At 39.3% G+C, this 27,313-nt stretch overlaps 1 protein-coding gene across 6 annotated transcripts in view; it reads left to right on the forward strand.

Annotated features, from left to right (window-relative positions):
* The window catches only part of MAP7 (microtubule associated protein 7), a 163,997-nt gene that overhangs the window by 41,012 nt on the left and 95,672 nt on the right, over positions 1 to 27,313 (forward strand). Inside the window, exon 1 of one of the 6 annotated variants that reach the window (XM_032651646.1) lies at positions 26,310 to 26,599. The exons of the other annotated variants lie outside the window; for them this stretch is intronic. Within the exon in view, the coding sequence (XP_032507537.1) occupies positions 26,578 to 26,599 (22 nt within the window). The 5' untranslated portion in view covers positions 26,310 to 26,577. Of the gene's footprint in view, positions 1 to 26,309; positions 26,600 to 27,313 lie in introns of those variants that run through there. 6 annotated transcript variants of the gene reach the window in all.

Below are 27,313 nucleotides of genomic sequence, written 5' to 3' on the forward strand. Positions count from 1 at the left end.
CTCCGCGGCATGTGGGATCTTCCCGGACCAGGGCACGAACCCGTGTCCCCTGCATTGGCAGGTGGACTCTCAACCACTGCTCCACCAGGGAAGCCCATAAGCTATTTTTAGAAGATAACTTTGGGCTTTTTCTTTATTGTAAGGCTTCTGAATAATTAGCAATATAGTTTGAAGTTTCTAAAATCCTCTCAATTTGTTATATCATTTTTTTAAGTGAATTTGCTTTTAGAATTTGCAAGTCCAGGAAGACTCTCGAAAGGTCATCTATATTTCTGAGCCTCCAGGAGGTTTGACATTTAAACCAGCCCAGAGGGTTATTTCCCTCACCTGGAAGTCTCCAGTACCTCCTAGTGTACCATCACCATATAGTCAAGCTGGGATTTCAGGTCCAAGGAAAGAGACTGAAAGGCTGAAAACATTAGGCCTGGCCTAAAAGAACTAGAGCTTCTCAACATAACACTGGCATTCAAATTCCACTTAATATTACTGGATCAGTTAACCATGGCTGTGTAACAAACCACTCAAAATTTATGGCTTAAAACCATAGCAGTTTACTATTTCTGATAATTCTGTGGGCTGGCTTGGTAGTTCGGCTGGTTTTGCCTGGGCTGACACGTGGGCTACATTGAGCTCAAGGGTCAACTGGGCAGGAAGGTCCATGATGACCTCACTCACTTGCCTGGAATTCTGGATGGTGGTCCACCAGGGCACCTGGGTTCTCCTCCATGTGACCTCTTGTCCTCTAGTAGGCTAGACCTATTTAGTGGTCTCAGGGAAGCATTCCAGGAGAGCGAAAGGTCCAAGTCCTTTTCTGCCCTAATCTTGGAAGTCACACACAGTCACTTCTGCCACGTACATGATCAAAACATGTCGTGAGGCTAGCTCAGATTCAAAGGGTGGAGAAAGAGAGCCCACCTCCTGGTGCGAGGAGCGGCAAAGTCAGATTGCAGAGGAGCCTGGACACAAGTTACAGATCACGAGGAGCTGCTGTTGTCACAGTGCCACAGCTGCTGATGTTCACGGACCCCAGATGCATTTCTAGGAGTGTGATTTATATGGAATACTGGTGGGGAAGTAATTCAGGTTTGTATGCAGATGTGCATTTTTTTTCAGAATATATTTATGAGTGTGCTTATGTATACATTGTTTTAAAACATGTACTAAACGGCAGGTTTGTATTCTATATTTTGCACCTCAGAGCATGTAATTGAGAAAGTCCAGCCTACATCATTACAGCCAACTTCAACTGGGCTGTGCAAATAAATGACTGAAAAGATTAATATGTATATTTGCCAGAAGTCGCAAAATAAATCTTTTCTAAACTGACTGAAATGTTATCTTTGATATACTAGGTGACTTCAAATGTTTTTTATCTTTATTTAGATGCATTTTCATTAACATATATAATAAATGAGGTCCTTTGATCAAAGTAGAGATCAAATTCTAGCACATTCATATATGCACATGCAGAGTTGTATATAAACAACTGTGGGTTTCATTAGGCATTTGTATAGTTTGTATATGTTCACGTTTTAAATTCTTTACAAAGAATTTAAAATATGTGAGTATATACAAATTATATAAAGTTGTTTATATATATATATTACAGGTACAACTGCCCAAGACAAGTGACCAGATGATTCATAGGACCTCTCTGCTCACCCAACTTTGTATCTCCTGCATCACCAATCCATTTCCTCTTAAGTCATGTCTGGGGCTCTGCCTTCTCCCTCCAACCTCCAAACGTTCTCCATCCATTTCCTCTGGACAGATAAGCATGCTCTATAAATACAGACACACATGAGCACCCTGAGACACACAGAGCCCTCCAGATTTCATTTCATTCTAGAACCATTGTATGTACTATCTTGACCAAAGTCATTGGGAAAGAAAAGTGCATAAATGCTGTAACTGTTTCTCCTTCCCATCTCCCTGTCCCTACAGATCCCAGCATTCCCAGTGTCCTCAGTTGCATGCATTACCTCACATAAAGGCCCTATTTATTCTCCCCATCCCATTGCCATGCTGATGATGAACTCTGCAGCTCTCGGATATTTCCCTTTTAGAGTATAAGAATCTGAATATAGAATTCTTCCTTGGCGGTATAGTGTCTTAAGAAGGACTCCCTAAAACTGCTAGGGTCCTCAAGATTCATGGATCTGTGAAATTATATACAAAGTGTGTGAATATGTCCTTATCTGCATTTTTTTTCTGAGAGAAAATCTATAGCTTTTATGAGGTTCTCAAAAGGACACGTGACCTAAGAAGAGAATTAAAGTCCATCACCCTATGAGATCTCAGTGAAACAAAGGAAAGGGTGAAAAGATACGGGAGAAAAAAAATTTATAACCTATAATACTGAGTTGCCCTGCCAAGTACTTAGTACAGAGCATGAGGTTAGGGAAGAGGCCAGGAAGAGAAGAAACCATTGGTTCTAACGGAGAATGAATCATGTCAACCAAGAGACAGAGAAAAAAGGGAAACGTTCAGTGAGCACCTTCCATGTGCCAGAATCTGGGCTGCATGCTCTAATTTTTCATTTAATCCTCTCCAACACTTACTGATACGACGGGAAGCATTTGGGTTTTGGAACTATGTGAGAAACAGCTAGATCTAGATTTGAATTGTGGCTCATTGCTTCACTTTGTGACATCTGACAATGCCCTATAACCTCTGAAACCCAGTGTTCTTAATTGAAACATGAGATTAACAGCACTTAGTAAATTTGCATGGAGATTGGGGATTGTTCATAGAAATTTTAAGGGCTCAGTAAATGGTAGCTATTATTATTATATTTTAAAGATAAGGTTGATGTTTGGGCGTTGGTTACAAGACCAGAAAGGGGCTAGCCCTGAGATAGTTTTCCAGAGGCTACTTGGCCAAAAAGTTTAGCCCTGGTGGTTCCACAATCCCTTCCTTCAAGGAACCAGGCCCTCCCTCCTTACATACGTTCTGACGGCCTCAGCTATTGTTTGGAAGTAAGGAAAGATCTGTCTTCTTGCAGCAGGGGAGAGCTGTGTTCCAGGTTGAAACTCCAGCCCATGGAAATACTGCTCCGTGGCAGCACTGAAGGTGCTTCTCAGCTTTAGATTGTAGGTTAGATTGTGGGCTTTAGCAGATCAGCCTAGGAGCTGAGTTAACATATATAATATTGTTTCTGTGGGGGAACTATTTTCTAAACTCCAGTAAAATACCCTATTCATATGTTGGAGATTACTCATATACATGAAAATTGGTGAGGTCTTGAGGAATTGTATTCCCAGGCAAAAATTAAGAGACTCAGAGAAACATGACATTGACAAATAGTGATACTTTTTCTCATTGTTTATTGAGTTAATGTAGTTCTGTGAAATTTGTTCTACCCATTTATTACTTGCATGACAGTGGAATGAAGGACACGTAAGAGGACGCTATTGTCTCTCCTTTTGTGACAACTCGGCTTCTGTTCTCTTCCACAGCAAGTAATTAGGAGCTGCTACTATGAGGGAGCTTAAATAATGCCCCACCCTGCCAAAGCCTGAGTCACGAAACCCATCATCAGCATATTTCTTCCTTTGAAGGGTAAAAAGCCAACTTTTCATGAGCCGTTAATTTCCTTTAATTGGTCTCACTTCTGGGGTAGGGAGAGAGCGTTCATGTGACAAAAGAAGTATATCTGTCAGTAATACATGGTTTGGGGATGTAAGTTGTGCCCTTTACAGTTTGTAGCATAAGAAACATTTAAACTGTTATAGCTTATTGTTAAGTATAACAATACTTTTTGATCCTTATAAATACAATCCAAGGGAAAAATTCAAGATGTGTGATTCATAAAGACAATCTTGAGGTAAACTTGAAACTGTCATTTTCCAGCAAATAGATTTTAATTTAGGTATATATAGATATCTATAGATTATATCCAAATACCTGTCCTTTTTCACACTTTGGACATGTGGACCTATACAAATCCCAGTAGAGAGAACATTTCTAAGAAAGGTTGATGTACCAATCAGGAATACATTTTTTGTGTGTATGTAAGGGTATATATATGGATGTGTGTGTGTGTGTGTATGCATATACATATATAAAATCTCACGTACACTTTTCACTGGTCATGAAGATAAGCTTGTATGTTTAAACCCAGGATCTGGAGGACAGGAGCTCAAAAATGAGCTTAGGTGGGCTATGACGAAATTGGAATGGTCCACACACGATTGTTTGGGTGTGCATTTTTCTAAGGAAATTTGGAGTTCATGGACTTCTCTTAGAGAAAGCTGTGACACAAACACTTTAGAAACCACTTTTCTGGAATAAGTCAGGTAATGGACCTAAATAATGTCTTTCTCCGATCCTTGGGGGATTCTTGAATTTAATTTTCTACAATGCTCAAGCTTTTAGGGTCTTAGAGATCTAGGGAGGGTAGAGGAAGCTGGCTATGTGTAGAAGATAAGCAACAATGATAAATATAAAGAGTCAGTGTAATTTCTAGGGCCAAATAGAGCTTCTGCTAGGCCAGATGGCTTTATGTTTTGATCAGGTTGATGCTGCTGTATATGAAGCTTCAGTGATGATCTCAGCTTTATAAAATGAGCTGTTATGCTTATCTCATTGCTCTGCTCGTGTGTGTGTGTGTGTGTGTGTGTGTGTGTGTGTGTGTGTGTGTACATGAGGTGACCTTGCATCGTGGTCTCCATGGACACTAGGATGGTCCTGATCTGGAAATGCTTGTTCCATATTACTGAATCCAGAGATTCTCAAGGAAATATTCTGTCTACTGATTTGACAATGTGAAGTTGTCATCAGCTTCAAGTTTTGTTTTGTAGGCCTACCCTTTAAAGATAGAAACATCTTATCTCTTGACTACTTTTTTTCTGGTTTTTCTCGTGCTAATAGAACATTTATCTCATGTAAACAGGACTCAACAATGAAGGGACTCTATGCATTGGTTGTAGACTTGGCGTTCATGAGACCTACTAGAGAGAGGATAGTGACTAAGGATTTTTTTTTAATTGTGGTAAAATACACATAACATAAAATTTGCCATCTTAACCATTTTTAAGTTTATAGGTCGGGGCATTAAGTACAGTAGTTTATTGTGCAACTATAGGATTTTTCAACAATGGGTTTTTCTGTGCAAATATTTCCATTTAGTCAGAGATTTCTCCTTCAGAAAACCATGTATTTTACCCCAAGGACAATATAAGTAAAACATGTCTGCTGAAATAACGTGTCTCCTAAAATCACTGAGTATATCAACTCAGTTTTCACAATAAAATAAAGGCTCAATATTACAACTGCCACCAAATCTGTTACTAAATCTGTCAGGATTCTAATTTTGCTACTGTATATCACACGCTATGAATGCAGCCTTTCTTATGGCAAATCCTCATGTTTCCCTTTTCTGTTTCCTAAGCAACAGTCTATTTTGAGGTTGGCTGCGAGACTGAAGGCATCCACCTCAGCATGCTTGGTTCTCCCAATTCAGACCAACAGATATTGATTGCCTACTATGCTGATACCCTATCTCCAGTTCTCTTCAATGTCGTGGAATGCAGCCTCTTAAAGTGGTTTTATGCCTTACAAATAAAAAATGGTAAGGTATTAAGAACTCTAAAGATTTTAACTAGTTATAACCTGAGAGGTAGGTAAGCTGTACCATCCCCATTTTATAAATATGGAGTCTGAAACTCAAATAATAGCATCACAGTAGTAGAGCTCTTTATAGAATGTTGCAGTATGCTAGACTGAGTCCAGTGCCCTTCTTAGACTCACAGGGAGGTACAGCCATCGATGGGGAAGACGGGATTAGCACCCTTCTGCAGCAAAGCCCTCATCTCACGTGTTTCAGAGTTTTGGAAAATAACTGAATCCCATGAGAAAGAGGATACTCTCAGTATGGATTTTGAACATGTTTCATAGAAATAACTTTGCAAAACTTTATTAAGATAGTTATTGTAGAATTGTGACTTTTAAGGGTGAAGTTTTACCAGCAGAAAGTCCCTTAGCCTTGTTTATTCAAATGTTTATTTTTAAAAGTTGAAGATAAAGGTCATGTTCAGGGTGCTTCCTAACACAGTGAAGTATAATAGTGTTAAGCTTTGTATGATCTCATTCAAAAGACCTTTTTCAATCTTTAACAGAATTTTTGGTCCTAGAACATAAGATCCGGGAACTTTCCAGGACAAAATTCTGTAAATGGACATTACCTTCTGTCCAGTGGCAATTCTTCCTTCCAAGCAGAGAGACATTAAGTAATTTACTTGATAGTGCCCTGACTTTGGTGTAAGCCACTGCCCTTGCTCCTCTCTGAGGATACTTTGAATGAAAATACCATTTGACATTTCCTCTTTGTCTTTTTGGTTTTCAGGAAAATGTCTTAGGTTCATCTAGCAAGATTAAGATGAGTAATTTTATTTTCATTACCTTTGTTTTATTACATACTTCTTGTATGGAGATAATGCCCTTAACGGTGAAGTTTTGAAATGAGTTAAATCCATTATTTATCTCATATGTTTCCATCTCTACTGATATAACTGAGTGATTGGAACAAATCTTCCATTTTTCAAATGAAAAAACTCAGACAGCAGAGAGCTATAAATGCCTTTTCCCGAACTCTCAGAGAAGGAGAACTAGTAGAGTGAGGGTTATATGTATCTTTGAATCTTATGTACTAATGTGCATCAAGCCATGGTTGGTTGAAAGATAATTTCCCTTTTTTTTTGCATTCATCAAAAGATTAGGTGGGGCAGTACCTGGTTCCAGGAATTTAAAGTAAGATGAATATAAACTTCACGAATGCTTAGTCGTCTAGGTAAAGACACTCGGTGCAATTCCTGACTTAGAGGTACTGTGTTTCCTATTACTGGATCCAAAACCTAAAGGAAATGATTGCACGTGTGTTATGTTTACTGTCTCTAGTGTGTAAATTCCACAGTGTCTTGCATTATAGCTATTTGTTTGTATGTCCTCACCATCTCCTATTGGAATATAAGTGCATGGGTAGGTGAACTAGACAGAGAAGATCTCTTCTCCCTCCTCCCCACCTACCCCCCAGTTTCCCTAGCAATTTAGTTGAATGTTGAATATGGATGATTGGTAATATAGAACCTCTCAAGTACTTATTTCTTGCGTAGAAGGAATGCATTTACAGCACGATTATTCTGCTGTTTTCCCATTAAAGCCATTCTTTGAGATCAGAATGTGAAGCCAAACAGAGCCAGCCAATCATGTGGGGGGAAATTACAGGAGCATCATTTTGATGAATTTGCCTTTTGGTTCATTTCAGTATTTAAATCTCAGGTTTCCATTCAATATAACCCAGTACATGGATGTTAGACTCATATTATAAAAATGACTTTTAAAAGAAAAATATGAAAAGAGAGGAGAGAGATATTAAATCTCTAATTTTATTCTTCAGCTTTGTTCCTTGCTTGTTGATGATGCTAACCTTGTGCAAGGGATACAGTGTGCTCGTCAGGTCGTTTCTCTTCATCTGTGTTGTTGTGTGAGGAATGGCCGCCCACAGTTTGAAGTTGTTGTCATGATAAACTGAGTGACACCGTTTAATAGACTGGGTGCAGGCACCACCTGTGAAATCTAGGTCACTCGTTGTACACAGCCTTGTCCCGGGAATAAGACGCTGGCTGGTTGTCATCTGTCTTGCGCAAACTGTTCATCTTGGCACTTGAACTCATTGGCATAATAAATTGGCTCAGGTATTAAGTTGAACTATATGATTTGCCTTTTTTTTTTTTTTTTTTTTTTAACGCGGGCCTCTCACTGTTGTGGCCTCTCCCGTTGCGGAGCACAGGCTCTGGACGCGCAGGCTCAGCGGCCATGGCTCACGGGCCCAGCCGCTCCGCGGCATGTGGGATCTTCCCGGACCGGGGCATGACCCCGTGTCCCCTGCATCGGCAGGCGGACTCTCTACCACTGCGCCACCAGGGAAGCCCTGAAATTGCCATTTTTGACCATTCTTTACCTAAAATGACAATTTCACATTGTTCAGCTTGACACAAAGTATAGTGAAGGAAAGCTGTTTAAATTTCAGACTCTTACACTGTAATTTTAAGCCTTTTTATTAAAAAATACTACCTGTTAAAGACACATTGTATAGTCTAGGAGAATTTATGCCGTTAATACCTTTCACTTTCAGAAACAGTGTTATTAATGGCAAAAATTTCACAGGGGGGTAGTTTCTAGGACTGAAGAAAAGAATTAAGGTTCGAAAACATCACAGAGTCCTAACTACAGTAATGCCTGAGGTCTCTGAAGCATAAAGTGTGCATCAGAAAGAGGAGTGGTTTGGGGAGGAGGGAGGAGGGATGCCAGGGGATAGGGGGAAGGCAGATGCTCCCAAGGGGGTGGGTGGGTCACAGCCTCCTCAGGAGCTTCCCAGGTGAAATCTGAAACTGGCCCCCTTACACAGAGGGCAAGGAAAGATCCAAGAAAAAGGCAGAACGCCACACATTGGTAGTTGGCAGGTTTAATGAACAAGGGAACTTACTTATGAGGCTCGTCTTAGGCGGCCACACGACATGTGGGTCTCCACGACCTCCCGCCAGAATCTTAAAAGTTTATGGAGAGGCTTTAACTGGGTTCAGTCACGTGCGCAGTCCAGAGAGTCTCAACACCACAATTACTGTCTCAAAGCTGTGTCCTTAGCTTCTAACTCGGGGAAGGCAAGCAGAACGTACACTCCAAAGATAGGGGAGGGGGTGAGCAGCCTCCACATGCCTGAATCTAGCTCACAGGTCAAACTGGCAATCACATCTTCTTGATGACCTTCCCCAGCAGAGGCAGAAAATGAGGGTCTGCAGGCAGAGGCCTGTCAGGCAGACATAGTGGGAGAGGATGGGACTCCAGGTCTTTAAAAACACTGATGATAGGAATATGCCAAAGTACCAAGGTCAGCTCACCTTCCAAGCAGCACAGGTAGGTATCTGGGGAGGGAGGGAGGAACACAGTTTCTGCTTCCCACTCATCTCAAAAGGATACATTCAGACTCATACCCTGAAAGATTATGCTGTTTGTTGATGCCTCAAATCATGTATCTGAGAGGGATGCAGTTTTTGCTTAGCTGTTAGAAAAGTAAAATACAGATATCTGAAAGAAACAATCCATGCCATGCTTGATAACATTGGATTGTAATCAACTCAATAATTAAGGGTGGGTGGGGGAAAAAAAAACACCTCATTTGATACTTTGGTGGTTTGGATATGGGGAGTTAATGAGAAAGGAGGGTACTGGATATCTGAAAACAGGATGATGAGGTGTGAGAAGAATGCGTGAACACTGTAACAGACTTTCCATTTTTCTTAGAACTAGCCGTGTTTGCCTTTTGCAGTATACAAAGGTAAAGTTTAATTAATGGAGGTCCTGCCATATCTTAATGACATCATTTAGCATATTTGAATCATTAAAACAAAAGTTATAATAAAGCATAATCAAGTAGCTTTTCCTTGGATCTTTTATTTTACACAGCTAAATTACACTATTAGAATTTTATCTGGCTGCTGAAGAAAATCTTCCTGATGGCATTTAAGTGGGATGGTCTTGAATGTTCATAGTTATGTTCTATTCTTGGCTCTTTGGGTTCCTTGTGCCATTTCTATTTTGAAAGCAGAACTGAATAACTATAGTATTAATAATTACAGCATGTGATTGTTGAAGGCTTAATGGCTAGAGTACTTTGCTGTTTGTAACTTTGCATTTAGATAGAGAGGGATTTTTTACTTTACTAGCCAAAGTCTGTCTTGTGCCAGCTTATGAGAACAATTATATATGGAAGTGGAATCGTATGTCATTGTTGGCTGTCTCCAGTTCAGAAGAGTCTTGTGAATGTCTGTGCCATAATGGATGCTTCCACAAGTTTTGTGTTATGAGCTTGCTGTTCTCATAAAGGGCAATGTTGTTGCCTTGGCAACTCTGAGTAGGTTTTCACAACTGTAATATGGAAAATAGATTTAAAATCGTCAGATTAGAAAATTGCATTCGCAGGGGGAACTACACTTTACCTGGCTTTTGGTTAAGGATACACCATTTTAGTTGAGGGTAGCATGCATTTCATTTTAGGTCACATGTTATTCTCAAATAACTGTGAAACTCCTGAGATTTCAGGTTTGACTTAATATCACAATTTGCTTTACACGGATCAGCTTTTCTCTTGATATCCTTAGCTTTCTTTACAGTCCTTTAAATTCTATATGGTTCTCTATTTCAGTGTTTTAACTTTTTCTTGCCTTGCCAGATGATTCTCCCTTCCCTATGCCCACCACTACCCATTGCTTATCCTTTCCCTCATAATCTTAAACACCACAGGTGCTCAGAAAGTTCCGCTGGGACGCCGTCACCACTCCTAGTCTGCCTTTGGCATTCCCGGTGTGCGGGCAGTTTTTAAGTCGGTCACACAAAAGCATTTATATCCATTCACGGTGGAAGACAGGAGAATACCATGGGGATCTGTCTTCAGGGTCCTCGAGGTCCCCAGTAGAAGAAGCTGATGTTACAGAGCGTTGGAATGACCCAGAAATTCTCCAGAGTATACTGTTGCCAAATAAAATGAATAGCATGAAGGGGTAAAATGAAGATATAGACTTAGGCAAAAATGGAGGAGAAAAGGACAGAATCATTAACGTTAGGGAGAAAAGGGCAGATGTGAATCAGGTATTTTCTGGTTAATACCAGCTTAAAGAAACATGCCTTTTTCTATTTGAAGATTTGTGAGTTGCTTTTCAGGATATAAATGAATTTATGCAATTCTTTACCTGTCAGTATGACATGCTTTGATTTCCACGTCCACCCTGCCATGGGTTGTGGGATGAATTCTGAAATTTCATGAAAAAAATACAAGTTTACCCTTGGAAGGGAGAGAAATGGCCTTAATTTGGAATCACTTTTGATGTTGTTCAAGGAGATTAGCACCTATTAGAGTCTGTTCCTATTAAAATCAGAAATCTGAAAAAAAGTTGTAAAAATAGAGGGGTGGTGAATGTAAGCATGGGCTGTGTGGGGATTGACATAGGTCATGTCTAAAATTTTTAAATCCCTAATTTATATTGCATGTGTTTCCACATGCGATATATTATTTTTGTCAAAGCACGTATGAACTTAAGTGCCTAACATGACACATAGCAAGAACCAATAAATACTTGTTGTTTGACTGGACACTATTATATTCTATATAAAGAACAAAGTAGGATTTTATGTTAGTGATAATCATTTTGGGGGAATATATCCTGTAGGTAAAATAAATGTAAAATTAAATTGTTTGCTTTTGCTACATTTGATGATACCAAAGATGAATCTTTCTAAAAAGACCATCTTTTGAATTTTAAAAAGTGAATAAAAACGTGAGAGAAATTATTACTCAGCTTATGGTTTTTCTCCAAAGTAGAAGAGCTTGTACAGGAATATTATCTAGAAGCTACATAAAACTTTAAAAAGGGATGTTGAAAATGAAATCAGTTACAGAAATTTGCCTTTTGTGAAATGCTATCATTATTTAAATATGAACATAATGTGAAAGTAAATAAGTGTAACTTACCCTTTTCCCACAAGCCTTGTCTCTTTTTTTGTTGTTGTTGAGGGTAGGAGTTTATTAATTTAATTTTGTCTGTGTTGGGTCTTCGTTTCTGTGCGAGGGTTTTCTCTAGTTGTGGCAAGCGGGGGCCACTCTTCATCGCGGTGCGCGGGCCTCTCACTATCGCGGCCTCTCTTGTTGCGGAGCACAGGCTCCAGACGCGCAGGCTCAGGAGTTGTGGCTCACGGACCTAGTTGCTCCGCGGCATGTGGCATCCTCCCAGACCAGGGCTCGAACCCATGTCCCCTGCATTGGCAGGCGGATTCTCAACCACTGCGCCACCAGGGAAGCCCCAAGCCTTGTCTCTTGATTGGTTTGGGGCGGGGGGAGGCCTTTTTCCCAGAATAAATACTCATCTTAACAAGACTTTCAGCTCTCCATGTTAGCATATGAAGTGAGCACCCATATTAGCGGTCCAAATTCAAACATCTTTTCTGCCATCACTAATGACTGGAGCACAGAAAATCATGTACAGAAATAGTCTCCAGGCATCTCCTACTAGTTACTGCCTAAATATTTTAAATATGACATATATTTTTCTGATAGTAAAAGTAATAAATATTGAGACACTTAGAAAATGCAGAAAAGGATTAAACTTATTTTTAAATCGTCTGTAGTCCTACCATCTACATATAGCTATGTTAACATTTTGTGTGTGTGTGTGTAGTCTTTAGAAACTCTAGTGTTTGTGTGTGTTTACAGACTTGTCATATCATTGCGTATGTGGTTTTACAAACTGTGTTCTTTCCATTTAGTGTCAGAAACATTTCTGAAACATCCTTCTAAAACAGTTATAATAGATATCCTCTTATTTGAAATTTCTGTCAAGTTTATAGGCAAAGAAATGATGTGTTATTTTAATTTGCATTTATTTAATAACTGATGTTAAACAGTTCTTATATGCTTGTTAGCATTTTCCTTTTGTGAATTATATGTTTATTTCTTGTGACATTTTCTAATGGAGTGTTTTTTTTTTCTTTTTAATAAATAAAGGATACCTACCTTTTTTCTGGCCACATATGTTACAGATATTTTCCCATTTTAGCATTTGCAATTTAATATTGTTATGGATTTTTGTTTCAATCTTTGTTACGGTCTTTGCGAACGGTGATTTCAGAAATCTCCCTGTTTCAAAGAGTTGATTTGGGCATGGCTGTTGGTGATTCAGTCAGATCCACACTAAAACGGTTTCAGAGACGAAAGTATGACCTCTCAACTATAAACTCATGAACGGTGAAGACCTGGTGAACTCTAAGGCCTGAGCTCTGGGGCACAGTGCAGCCTCAAAGCTGGGGCAGGATTAAGGCAGCTCAGATGCACTCAGCCTGCTGCATCTAACTAGGTCAGCCTGCAGTGGCTCCGTGACAGACTGTGGGACTATTTTTGTCGGTGTTTCTTCTGCCTATGAAAATTAGAATTGAGGAGAGCTACAGATGCTTCCCATATGGTTGCTATTAGTGAAATTATTACAGAGGATTTAATCTGAAAACAAAGTAGGTACATTCATATTATTTGGAGACTTAAAGGCCTGTGAAGGAGACCTCAGCTATCATACCAGCAGCGCTTCTGTTTCCGGGGCAGCTGCTGCATCTTAGTACGTGGCCTCTGTCCTGTTCTTGTTCTTCCAAGGAGAGAGCTTCTATTCTGGTGTTGGTCATGATTTTGCCTGCTTCATAATAAAGTACTTTATGAAGGATTCAGATCTAATTTTTTCCCTTTCCTTCCTTCTCCCTACAGATTCCCCCCCATTCCGCCCCCAGATAGATATCGTCTGGAATTCTGCATACTTTTGGTGATTGTCTCATTGACTTTTAGAGAACTGAGCTGATAGCTGCCCCAGTTTTTTCTACATCCAGGATTTAGAGAGAATTTTCATTTGCAGTCAGGCGTACTTGTTCTTAGAACGGCTTGTTTGGATATAGCAGTGAGCAGGCTGTGATGGTTTATCACTTTAATTGGTCCATTAGATGTACTTGGTGTTTTACAAGGTTCTGGGAAGAGGAGAAAATGTTCATCCACAACAGACTTGTGGAGCCTGCTAATGGAGTTTAACGTCTATTCTTGCCCTCTGTAAAAATGCATCATGGATTTGTATTGTAAAGAATAATAATAAAGAACTTCAGTAGGATTGATCAGTAAGTCATCAAGTTTAGTTACGTTCTATTAAGACAATCAGGTGACTTCCCCTAAATTCCTGATCAATATGCTTATCCCAGTACGTTTGACCTACAAAGAGAATTTACTGCTACATAGTTTTAATTTTAAAAGAAATATCATGTTGAAACAATATTATTTGTGTGTCTTTTGAAGAGAACCCTTTAATATATATTTTAAACACTGAAATGACATTTGTAGAGTATAACCCAGACCTACCCCAGATTAACAAATATCGCACAAAAAAAGTTTTTGGTCAGTTAAATTTGGGAGACCGTTATTAAATTGCTTACTTACTAAGGGATTCCTCAAAACATTTGATATAATGCTATGTGTTGTAATTCTGCAAAATAAGAGACACAATTCATTCCATTTTCCAAATGCATTTACTATCAGAACCCCAGTTTGAGAAGCATCACTCAGGACACACTCTTTAGCCACAGTGTAAGCTTTTGAATAAGTGGTTAAGAATATCATCATTATGATTAACAACTAAAGAATCGTTTAACATAGTTAAACTTCTTTATTTCCCAGTATTTATAAGTATATAAATATCCCTCTTCAAGCATACATGTACGTAAAACATAACCTAATAGACTAAGAAAATGCCTCCTCAGCCCAAATGTTTCCACGTGCAAGTTATTGGTAAAGAAAGCAGAGGAATTCAGTCTAAGATTTGCTAATTTAGCTGGCAAAGAAATAAGTCCATATATGCCAAATGATCATTTTGGGGAAGAGAAGGAAATGGGGAGAGAAAAGGGATATTCTTTCCTGCAATTACAAAAGGCTCTGGTAATGTTAACATGGTAAATTATGCTAGGATCCAACTAAAGTAGCTTTTACTCCCTAATTCAAAATCACGATATTTTACTGCTTAAGAGACTATTTAGTTAGCTTTTATCTTACTTTAGGGAAAAAAAGTATGAAAAACATTTCTGTTTGGCTTGTGTTTAACAACAGCTTTTCATTTGGTTTGAGCTGCTGAACTTGAGGTCTGTCTTGGTCCTGGAAGGGGAATGCTGATTTAGTAGAGCTGGGTCTTTCAAGGCTTAGCTTGAGCTAAGAATACAAGTCAACTGGCGCATGGTGTGGGGAAATTGCTCCCTGAAATTCCCCCAGCTCATCTCCTGATGCTCCGGATGCCAGATTCCATTTCCTTCTGCCACCCGAAGCCAGCTAGTTTCACCCTTAAATTGCTCTTTGCTCAATTTTCGTATTTATTTTTGGCCAGTTTAACATTAAGCATATGAAAGGTTTTTTTCCATCTGGTCAAATCAAATTGATTTTTTTCTTCTGAAAAAAAAAAAAAGTTTAAAAATACCTGAAGGTGGGCCACTATGTAAAGGAATAGATTTTTGTATTTCCTCTGCATTTTATAGCAAGACAGTTGTAATTTGAATGGAGAAGAAAATAGGTAAGATGCTTGCTTTTCCTTTACATCTTACACTTTAATTTGGAGAAAATGTTATAGCATATTTTTAGAAAACTTTGTGTGTTTTACATTCAGTTTTTCCCAATTTTAATGGTCCTATGAGTAAAGGAGTCAAAAGTTAAATTAATTTTTTTTAAATATCAATAACAAACAGGGATTCAGTGGCCATGGTTTAAAAAGAATTTTTTTTTCTCACATAGCGTCAGATCTATAGAAAAGCTGAAAAGTTGCAATAATAGTTGCAACTAAGAATTTCCATGTGCCCTTAACCCCGATTCCCCAAATGTTAACATTTTGGAAGATTTATTTTTAATCCTTTCTCTCCCCTTCTTAAAAACAAGCACTATCTTTTATATAACCATATTACATTTATCAAAATTAACACTATCAGTGATAATGTTATCTAAACTACAGACCTTATTCAGATTTCACCATTTATTCCAGTGATGTCCTTTATAGCAAAGGAAAATTCAAGATTGGGCATTGTGTTTAGTTACCATGTCTCTTTACTCTTTAACACTTCTCTGAGCCTTTCTTTGTAGTTCATGATACTGACATTTTTTAAGCATTTAGGCCAGTTATTTTTGTAGGATGTTCTTAAATTGGGTTTGCCTGATGTTTCCTCATGATTGGATTTAGGTTATATACTTCCAGCAAGAATGCCACAGGAGTGATATTTTGTCTTCAGTGTATCATATCAGGAGTCACATGTTGTTTGGTCCCATTCCTGGTGATATTATCCTCCATCACTCTGTTTAAGGTGCTGTCTGCCAGGTTTCTCCACTATCAAGTTACTCATCTTGTTTTGTAACTAATAAGCGTCTTGTGGGGAGATACTTTGAAGCTATGTAAATATTGTGTTGTTCCTCATATATTCACCTATTAGTTTTAGCATCAATGATTCTTGCCTGAATCAATCAGTCTTATGTTGGTTGCCAAAGAGTGATTTTCTAGTTCATCATTGCCTCTACATTTATTAGTTAGCTTTCTACTGTAAGGAAGAACTTTTCCTTTCTCTTGTTTATATTAGTGTGGACTCAGGGATATTTATTTTACTCTGTAGATTATAATGCTTTTCTGTATATATTTTGATATATTTTGATGCTCTCACTCCCCCAGATTTGGACAGTGGGATCCCTTTGAGGTTGGCTCCCGTGTCCTTTCGATGCATCTCCATTATTTTTTGAGCATATCCTTACTTTCTGGCACAAGGTGTTACAGACTCATCTTGTACTTTCCTTGACTCAGCCTTGGAATCAGCCATTTCTTCAGGATCCCTGGTTCCTTAGAGTGGAAAGTAATACTTTATAATCCAAGATCTGGGTGCTAGCTGTGCTCATGGCTACAGGAGTATCTTTGCCACTAGGCTGTCAGTAGGGCGAGCTCTGTGAAATAGGTATATACACACACACACCTAAGAAACCTATGCACACACTCAGTGGCCTTTGTTTTCTTGTTTGTTTGTTTTTTTACTTACTTATTTAAGTGGCCTTTGTTTTTAATGTAACTGATTCCTTTTCTGCACCATGGAAATAACACTGGATTAGTAGTAGTAGATCAGGAATTGTAGATTCTGGTTCTGCTCATCCGTTCACTAGTCTTAAAAACTTGGGCAAATCTTTTATGTCCTCTACTTCAGCTTTTTCCATGTTAAAAGTTAGGAAATAAATGAAAGGGTGATTTTCTTTTTTTTTTTTTTTTTTTTTTTTTTCCTGGTACGCAGGCCTCTCACTGTTGTGGCCTCTCCCGTTGTGGAGCACAGGCTCCGGACGCGCAGGCTCAGCGGCCATGGCTCACGGGCCCAGCCGCTCCGCGGCATGTGGGATCTTCCCGGACCGGGGCACGAACCCGTGTCCCCTGCATCGGCAGGCGGACTCTCAACCACTGCGCCACCAGGGAAGCCCGAAAGGGTGATTTTTAAAGAAACTTCTATTTTTAAAATTCTGTGATTCTATGAATTCTATGAATTTAAGATTTTATAGGTATATAAAATATATATATATTTTATAGGTATAATATTTTCATGAAGTTTTCAGGGACTCACAAAATCATTAGAATTTAGATCTAGAAGCTACTTTAGAAATGATGTCTTTCAGTGTCCTCACTTTACAGCGAGATAACCTGGAGCATCTACAATGGTAGAACTGTTATAGATCTGCACTATCTAATATGCCAGTTCCTGGTCACATGAGGCTAGAGAGCACTTAACCTGTAGTTAATGTGACTGAGGAACTGGATTTAGTTTTAAGTAGTTGCACGTGGCTGGTGGCTACTATATTGGACAGTGCAGCTCTAGAGAGTAATGACTTCATGTCACATAGGTGCTAGTGACAGAAGCAAAGTAGGATCTTTTGATAGTGTGTACCAGATTAAATTAACCAGCTTTATCATATACCTTTTATAGTAATTATAATTTTTTAATACCAAAACCTCTGGCTCATTAATTTTGTAGCAGATTATTTAAATCCCAGGAGCTTCAACATGGTGCTCTATAGCAGTGTATTTATTATTATATTTGAAAGAATATTTAAAGACCAGCAACAAATCAAAGTTGACCTGTTTTCAGTAGTTAATAGTAACTCATAGTAATAGCTATAATTTGAGCACTTACTATTTTCAACAGAAATGCTTTTGTTAGATCTAAAATGTACTGGCAATATTTATATTACATTGTTATTAGTACTTTCTCCAAAAATGCTAATCCCCTTGTAGGTTCAATTATATAACTTATGCTTACAACCTTTTATACATACTATACCAAAATTTATTTTTGTTTGTTTTTAACGAGAATATGCAGTGCAATTAGGTAGTAATTCTCACACAGGTACTTGTCAAATAACAAATGAACGAGTGAATGTATTGCTGCTATCTGAGGATACAGTGGAAAAGGCTGTCTTTGGTGAAATATATCACTTAAAAATTCAAAAACGTTTTAAAATATCCCTAACCAAAGATTCAGCAATTCTATTCTAGAGTTTATTCTTCAGACATTGTTAAGCTTTGTGAAATTCTATAGGCAGCCTTGTTTATAACATTGAGAAAACATAGTCGACCTGGAAAGATGTCCAGAGTATAAAATAGATTTCAAGACAGAGTTACGTGAAAAGCTCATTTTTTGGATTTTTACATATATGTAAAAAAAAAAAAATCTGCAAGAACATATAACTAAAAACTTAACAGTGGTAATGTCTGAATTTTGACATTGCAGCTTATCTTAAATATTTTGTACTTATTTATTTTTTCTATTTTCTACACTTAATGTTTATCGCTTAATTTATAACCTTTTGAAATATACACCCCAATAGCACTGAAAATTGACCCATATACTAGAAGCTAGGTCATTGCAATTTAGTGTGTTTCTTGAGCTTCACCTATACCCAGAAAGCCTTTCAGGGGGCAGATGGATGAGTCTGATAACTCTGCTCCAATGGTAATGCTGTTAGAGAAGTATAATTGATGTGTGTGTGGCTTAGGAAGGGGGCGAGCACTTTTGTTTGGGAGAATCAAGATAGACTTCATGGAGGATGAGGGCATTTGCCTTGCTTGTTGAAGTATTTGGAGGATTTGACAGAGATGACTGAAGAGACATTCCACATGCGAAGAAGAGTGGGAAGGAAAGAGAGAAGGAAAGGGAAAGGAAGGGAAATCGTGAGGCATGTTAAAGGAATAGCAAATGCATCCATTCTGTAAAAACATGGGATATCTGGGAGAGTGGTGGGAAAAAAATTCTCGAAGTCGGTGGAAACACACTGCATTGCTTTAATTTGGCAGGTAACTGAGAGACATGATAGGTGTTTGAGCATGGGAATGACGAGCTCCTGGAGCTGGTTTTTAAGGTAACTAATCAGGCAGATCACAGGAATTAAAGGTGAGAGACTGACAGTGGTAAGACCAGCTTGCAGCCTGAAGGTGGAAACAAAGTTGTGATGCTGGTTTGAGCCTAGGCTGTCTGCCCAATGTGTCAGGTAGACTGCTAAACCCTATTCTGTTTGATGGGGAAAAACCCTATAAAACTTGAATGCTCTTGTTTCCTAGTGATTTGCCACAGTGCCATAAATCTCTTATAGTCTGGTCATGCATGTAAATTAGGTTATAAGATAAGAATTTGTACTTTGGATATATCACACTTGACGTTTTTACTTCCCTCCATTCCCCAACTTCATTATGGCATTCATTACTCCTGAGCACCGTGTAATGTCTGGGGGTAGTAGCTGGGAGAGAAGAGTGAGTGCTCATAGCCTGGAATATACAGTCGTCCTTCAGTATCTGCAGGGGCTTGGTTCCAGGACACCACCACCCCCGCCTTCAGGGATACCAAAATCCACAGATACACAATTTTCTTATATAAAATGGCATATTTGCATAACCTAGCACATTCTCTGTATACTTTAAATCATCTTTGATTACTTCTAATGCCTAATACAATGTAAATGCTAAGTGAATAGTTGTAAATATAATGCACAATGTGTGGCAAATTCAAGTTTTGCTTTTTGGAACTTTCTGGACTTTTTTGGGGGGGGGATATTTTCTATGTGTGGTTGGTTGAGTCCGCAGATACAGAACCTGCAGATAGGGAAGGCCGACTCTTACAAGAAAAGGAAAAGGAAGCATCAAATTGTGTTTTTTAAAGTCAAAGTTGTAAGTGTTTTACAAGAGTTCCTTACATATATGGATATATATTTTAGTTCCCTGCAATAAAACCTTAGGCATTTGAAAGATGACACTGGTTTGGGTTGAGGAAATTAACAAACGTCCCTTTTGAAACTAGGTCAAGTTCCTTATTTTAATTTCTGATCTAACTCAGGACTCCAGCTGTCAGGCTACCCCATTAATCCTCCCTGTCAGTGAAATCCCCTCTGAAATACATTGTAATTAACTTGCAGGAATCCACAGCAAAAGATGGAAAGTTCGGATGATATTTGTTTACAGATTTCCCACATGGAAGTGGGCATTTAAACCTTTGAGAAGTCATAAAAAATGCTTAGAAAATTTTGGCAGAGATTTTTTTTCCACTGAAAAAAAGCAATTGACCCTTTTTAGCAGTTTCGGCCCCAATAATCCAGACTTGACAACTGGATTTTGCTGAAATCTTTAGTGAGAACTGTTGCTTCAAGCATAGCAATTTTTAATAACTTCATTATAATTATTCCTAAACTAGTGTTCCTCACAAGTGTCACAGGAAAACTGGTTATAGCTGGTGATATGCCTACAGTGGGGTAGGAAGAGGATTGAGCAGGTTTGATTACAGCGAAGGGAAAAGATTTAGAAGGGAAAAGATTTCAATGTAAATAAAAAGATCTCTTATTCATTTGGTAAGTATAGTTTTGGCCATTTCTGTGAAGTGTTGACATGAAGGAAAATTGTTTCTGCAATTTGAGGTCATGGAAGATTCCAGGGTAATATAAATGTGGATTTTGAGAAATAGACAAGCATGTTATTAACTTACTCCCCTAAAGAAAACATTCACGTGTGGAGTACATTTTTAACTGAATTGAGTGGGTTTTCATAAATAACCAGTGCTGGTAACTTTTGTCACTGTCCAAGGTACTATAAAATGGGGGGGCTGAATCTTCTGACCTTCTGGTGAAAAGCAGAATCTTCCTTTTCCAGCCTCTTAAAGATTGTGGCCTCCGGGGACAATCTAAAGGCAAAAGAGAAACCGATGAGGAAACTCAGATATACAGAGTTTCGGCCAAGATACCTATTGGGAAGGAAAGGAAAACAGTGCTAGTTGTTTTATAAAGGTTGAAATTAACAAATATTCTCCTAAAGCTACACCTACTACTTTTTGAACCTAGAGGAAAAGGAAAAACCAAGAACTAAGATAAAGAGGGGTCCTGGACAAAGTGGTAGGCTGCAATATTCCTAGATTGGGGTTAGAAGCAGTTCAGATGTTTTCAAGTTAAGACCTGCCGTGATCAAAATCAATTTGCAGAAGATAATAAGCTGATGAACTGAATCTTTTAGTGAATTATGTATAACAAATCTTTGTGATTTTTAGCTTTTAAAAATTTCAGCAAAAAGCATAAGTTCCTTTATAAAATGAATCTGCATTTATTTTTCAGTAACTAAATATGAAACATAAATGAAATCTATTTCTCAGCATTTGCCCCTTAACATAGCAATAGCCATGGTCCCAGTATTTTATGTTAAACACTAAATTCTACAAAATACCAAGAGTTAAAACTGCACCATTTTGATAACTGTGGTAATCAAATCCAGTATGTGTGATTCTTTTTCTGTAAAAATAAAGTCTGCAGGTAAACATTTAAAATTCTTATAAATAGTGAGAATACACTATAAGAGCAATATCTTTTTAGTCCAAGGGCTTAGCCTGTCCATGTTCTTTCAGTTATTTGGTAGAACTAGATCTTCATGCATATATTTATATGTTCATTTTTACATGTGCACAGATATACACACACCTCCCCCCATAAGGAGTGCAAAACAGAGCTGATCACACAATTCTCTGTGGAATAAAGCTTTGTTTAAAAAAAAAGGGGGGGGGAGCATTACCAGCTATCTCATCATCTCATAGAACTCTTGCTGCAGCTTAAAAGGTCCTGTTTTATAAGAACTGGTTTCTCTATTAGTAGCCAAAAGTTAAAAGAGAAAAATGGGAAATAAAAAAGAACAAGGAAGAAACAGTGGCAAATGAGCAGATTTGATAAGAGAAAACTTTGCTAATGGATAAGAGCTGCCCTGTCAAGATGAGGGCCTCTGCAGTTTTCACGTTCATAGCGGGACTCAGAATGGAGTAAAGGGCTGAGGAGTCATCCTCTCAGCCACAGAGCAGTTTTAGGAGGCCTGTGAGCAAAGCAGACAGTCAGTCAGTGAGCGGGTAATGAGTGAACACACAAAAGGGGAGAAGGTGGATTCCTCAGAGTTCTACAACTGCTCTGTCAAGTTTATAATTCACCAGCTCCCATTAAAAAATATTTATATTTCATATTTGTTAAGGATGATATAATTTAGGTTTAATAAACAAATTCATTTCCCCTTAATTTCTCAGGATTTATGTATGTGTTTTTAAAACCTACTATGTTTTCGAAGTGATTTCCATTCCCGGAAGTCTGAATGATAACAGATCAGTTCAGCCTTCATCCACCTGCCAGAATTCTGCATTGAAAGTTTTGCTGGATATTGAAAATGAAACCAAAAAGTGGACTGATAAGCAGAGGCCTTAATCTTGAGAAAGTAACAACAATGATGCATATGGTTAGAAATGTGCTTCTTTCTAAGATCCTTACTGTGCAGCTACAGTTTCAGATGACACATCATTGACGGTACTCACCGCTCCATGCACTGGGACATAGAAATCTCCTTGAGCCACTAGTCACATAACAAAGCCCTCTATTCTCTTTCCTCTCTTGTTAGCATTCAGCTGTTTTTCTGGATGAATGCACCACCGTTCAGTTACACACTGTTGTTCCTAAGGGGTGAGTGGGGCACTGTCTCCACCGTGTCATCTCCCGTCTCTCCCCGCCTGTCTTCTCTCCCTGTGGTACCAGTCGTTTCCCATCAGCAGGTGACACTGGCCTGATGCTTCCTGAGTGCTCAGAAGTGAGAAGAGTCACCTAGTTGGAGCATAGTGTGGGGATTGAGAGTCTGCCACTTACTAGCTTCCCCAAGTTACTCTACTCTGTATATCTGAGTTTCCTCATCGGTAAAATTAGCATAATAGGGTGGTTTGTGAGGTCAGACCAATTCCCACGGGGATGGGTCATTAGAGTAATGTCTGGCATAACAGGCAGTCAAGTTTAAGCTATTATTTTCATTATTTCCTATAGCAGTCTGTACTTGAGAAGGCAGATATTTTTTCCCACTAGCCCTTCTCTTTCGTTATCTATAGCCCTCAGATATGCACCCATCTGATCACAGTGTGGAGGGGTCCACAGCAGAAGAGGCAGCTTGGAGACTTTCTGAGGAGTGGGTGGCAGGTAGAGAGAGAAGTCTTGTGGGAGTTAGCCAGATGAAGGGAGGAGAGTAATCTTCAAGGAGTAGTGGCAGCATGTACACGACTGATGGGCAGAGGAGAGCTGAGTGCAGCAGAACGCAGCCGAATGCTATCCTCTGTAAGGATACTACAGAGGATAGTACACTACGGTACTATCGGAGGTGCGGTGAGAGAAGCAAGTACTACGGAGGTACTACGTGGTGAGAGAAGCAACTGTGAGACCACGAAGAGCCAGGAAAACGTAGGCATTCAAAGAAGTCCCATGATCAGATTTGTATTCTAGAAACATCATAGCTGTGTTGATGACTGGGTGTTGGAGGTCAGGATTCGGACGGCCACAGAACAGTTAGGAGATTCTCATAACACCCCCCTGTCCCCTCAAAACTGGGTGCTTCTAATCTTCAGTGAGCTGCGAGATAAATAAGCTAGTTACATTTGAGTCTGAAGTAAGAATATAAAGATTCCGAGGGACGGAATGAAAGGATTGTTTTTAATTTGCTAATAGGAGTTATTTTTTGTTTGATAAATTCATGGTTCCTGTCTTCTGTTTAAATGAGCTGTGAGATAATTCAGAGTATCGGTTCTAACACTTATGGAGCCCTACTGAATATACAGGGTGTGGAATTGTGGGAATAGGTTGATATTTTAATAACATGCCTCAAAAATTCCTGAAATTGGGCTTCCCTGGTGGTGCGGTGGTTGGGAGTCCGCCTGCCGATGCGGGGGACAAGGATTCATGCTCCGGTCTGGGAAGATCCCACATGCTGTGGAGCGGCTGGGCCTGTGAGCCACAACTACTGAGCCTGCGTGTCTGGAGCCTGTGCTCCGCAACGGGAGAGACCACAACAGTGAGAGGCCCGCGTACCGCAAAAAAAAGAAAAAAAAAATTCCTGAAATTAATAGCCAACATATTTCTTTGGCTAGCACTTATCCTGTGTCATGCATTTCATTGCTTTAATTGGGCAGAACTGGAGAATTCTTCTACTTCTTCAGACATTTGGGCAATACTTCAGTATTAATCATATCCCAGCCATTGTACCAAACGTGAGCACAGAGAAATATGTAGGCGTGTTTATGACCTCCAGTCCCAGCATTGTGAACTCTTGACCTCCCTTTCCCATAGAGTCAGTTCCTTGTCCCTCTTTGCGGCAGTAAGGTCTCTGGGGAGGAAAAACAGCAAAACAAAAACAAACAACAAAACAGAACAACAGAACGATTGGAAGCACTTTAAGTCTGTTTCCCCCACCTCGGGGATGAGGCCCAGCTATCCAGCCTCCCTGCCACACTAGCCCTGCTTGAAGGGCAAGCAAGAGGAGAAGTATTTGGAGCCACTAGAGATGAAATTTTTTTTTAACCCAGAAGTAATTTTGCCCCACCCCCACCCCAATTGTCTTTGGCGATGTCCAAAGACTTTTTTTTTTTTTTTTTGCAGTACGCGGGCCTCTCACTGTTGTGGCCTCTCGCATTGCTGAGCACAGGCTCTGGATGCGCAAGCTCAGTGGCCATGGCTCACGGGCCCAGCCGCTCCGCGGCGTGTGGGATCTTCCCGGACCGGGGCAGTGCTATTAGAGACAGCAGGTGGAGGCTGGGGATGCTGCTGAACTTCCTACAATGCACGGGAAGGCCCCATCCCCTTCCCTGCCATCCACAACAAAGAATTATACCGTCTCAAGGTCAGTAGAACCAAGGCTGAGAGCCCCTGCACTAGAGATACTGTCTGTATTTATACAGGCTGCTTTTGAAAATGTAAGCAACGGATGGGTGGGAATGATGGTACTTAGGCAGCTGTGATGCTTGGGCCTCTGGAGGTGCTGGGATGGTGCTGGCTGCAGCTGGCATTCCACTGGCTCCTACTAAGCAGTCTTTAGTTCCAAGGGCATTAAAAAAGGTTAATTGCCAAGTCTAGGGGGTGCTTGAATTCTTTTTCTTTTTTTAAACATCTTTATTGGAGTATAATTGCTTTACAATGGTGTGTTAGTTTCTGCTTTAAAACAAAGTGAATCAGCTATACATATATATATATATCCCCATATCCCCTCCCCCTTGCCTCTCCCTTCCACCCTCCCTATCCCACCCCTCCAGGTGGTCAAAAACACCGAGCTGATCTCCCTGTGCTATGCAGCTGCTTCCCACTAGCTATCTATTTTACGTTTGGTAGTGTATATATGTCCATGCCACTCTCTCACTTTGTCCCAGCTTACCCTTCCCCCTCCCCGTGTCCTCAAGTCCATTCCCTAGTAGGTCTGCGTCTTTATTCCCGTCTTGCCCCTAGGTTCTTCATGACTTTTTTTTTTTTTTAAGATTCCATATATACATGTGTTGGTGCTTGAATTCTTACATCTTAGAAATCCCATGCATCCAGTCTCTTTACTGGGTCGAGTCCTACTACTCAGAGAGGCTTGAAATGACTTATTTTCTTCTAAACAGTGTATTTCCTTTTCTAGATTGGGCCCACTGATCATCCAAACTCATTAAATTCATTGGTTTTAAGCAAAGTATTCTGGCTCCCATGTCACATTTTAAAATTCTCTAAAGACACAGTGAGGACTGGATCCTTTTTCCTCAGTTTCCCCTCTGTGCTCCTAGACAAAAAGTCCTTTTAAAGACAAGCCTAAGGTAAAATTGTGATAGAAATGTTGAATTGGAAATTTATAATGCAATTCATCACTGGCTAAAAGAAAAAAATTCTGAGGATCTATATTTAATTTATCCAGAAATAATCTCGAAAACTTCAGTGTTTATATTTATTCTTCCTCTTCTCTCTGGAGACCTTCAGAATTTTTCAAAACTTGCTAAAGCGAGTCAATCTTTTGGACCCTCTGAAGGGCAGCAAAACTTCATTTCATGTGGTTTCTCAACGGCTCCATGAATGTTCTCAGTGAAGAGAGTCAAAGAACAGAGGTCTCTCTGCTTGACTGATTCTAAACGATGGCCTCTTTCAGATGCATCTGGTATGGGAACAAAATGAGCCATAATCTTCAGGGTTTTAAATGCCATTGTTAATACATCAGGAAACCAAAAGGCTGAAGAATCTGGAAAAACAGTAAATAACGTTTAGATGATCTTGGTAAACAGTTGTTCTAATGTGTTTAATGCATATCCTGTTTGGGGCCCCAGTTGAGTTTGAATCCCTGAGATTGAACTGATGTTTAACAACCATTTCTTAGCCAGGAAAGGCCTCCGCTACTCCCAGCCCACACCCATTTGAGCTTCACTGGCTCTTTTGAACAGAAGCCTTTCTCCGTTTTTACTTGGTTCAGTGAACAAGGTTACTGTTTAGAAACAGTGGCTGTAGAGTCGTATGTCTCCTCACCCTCTTGCCTTCCTCCTGAGTGTACCTCGAGCCGTGTGAGAGACGATACTTGGGGTGATTAAACGGCCTCTTCACTGATGGCTTGGTCTTTGCCCGGCTGAGGAACTCAAATCAGGAAGATAGAATATGTTGCAGCATATTCAAGAAAGAAGGATTTTAGGATGGAAGACACTAAGCTGGCCTGTAAGTTCTTGGGCTCAAAATGTGTTTTGAAACTCTCAATAAGGCAAGGCAGGAATCAGGCAATCTTTAAACCAGTTTTGACAAATTAACACTTAACAGGGTGAAAGTACAGAGTAGGAAATCTTCTAATAAATCCTTTTGTTTTGGGGGGGAGGGACTTGGTTTTAATGTTCTAAGAAAAAGAAGTGGAATTTTAATTAAATGAAGCCACCTTTGTTGTGATCTATAGATGATGGATTTATACTTCATTGTCCTACAGCCACACGATAGCTTCTATGAAAATTCAAGGCAAACCATATTATACTCCATTTTCCATGTTCCCAATTTTTTTCTTTTGGCAAAAAACAATGTGCAAACCCTGAAACAACTCCTAGGGTCTCCTTGAGTGCTGGATGTAGCAGTAGCAGGCTATACACACAATTGCGCCGCTGTCCAAAGAACATTTTAGCGCATAATTTATTGACGATTTCTTATTGCTCTTAATATTTGTATCTGAATCAGATCATGAAGATTTTGAGAAATGACTGCTTTTCTATTTTCGAGGGGTGTATTTGAGGAGTGCTAGGGTTTTTTGCTGATTTAAAAAAGGTCATACCTCGCTTGCTTACCTCTTTGGTTTTTATTTAGGTTTTTTTTTTTTTTATCAGAAACATTGCATGCATTTTCCTCTCATATCTTTCCTTACCAGAATGCTTTTATTCGCATGGCATGTAA

Source organism: Phocoena sinus, chromosome 12, assembly GCF_008692025.1.
Source record: "Phocoena sinus isolate mPhoSin1 chromosome 12, mPhoSin1.pri, whole genome shotgun sequence".
Taxonomy (NCBI): Eukaryota; Metazoa; Chordata; class Mammalia; order Artiodactyla; family Phocoenidae; genus Phocoena; species Phocoena sinus.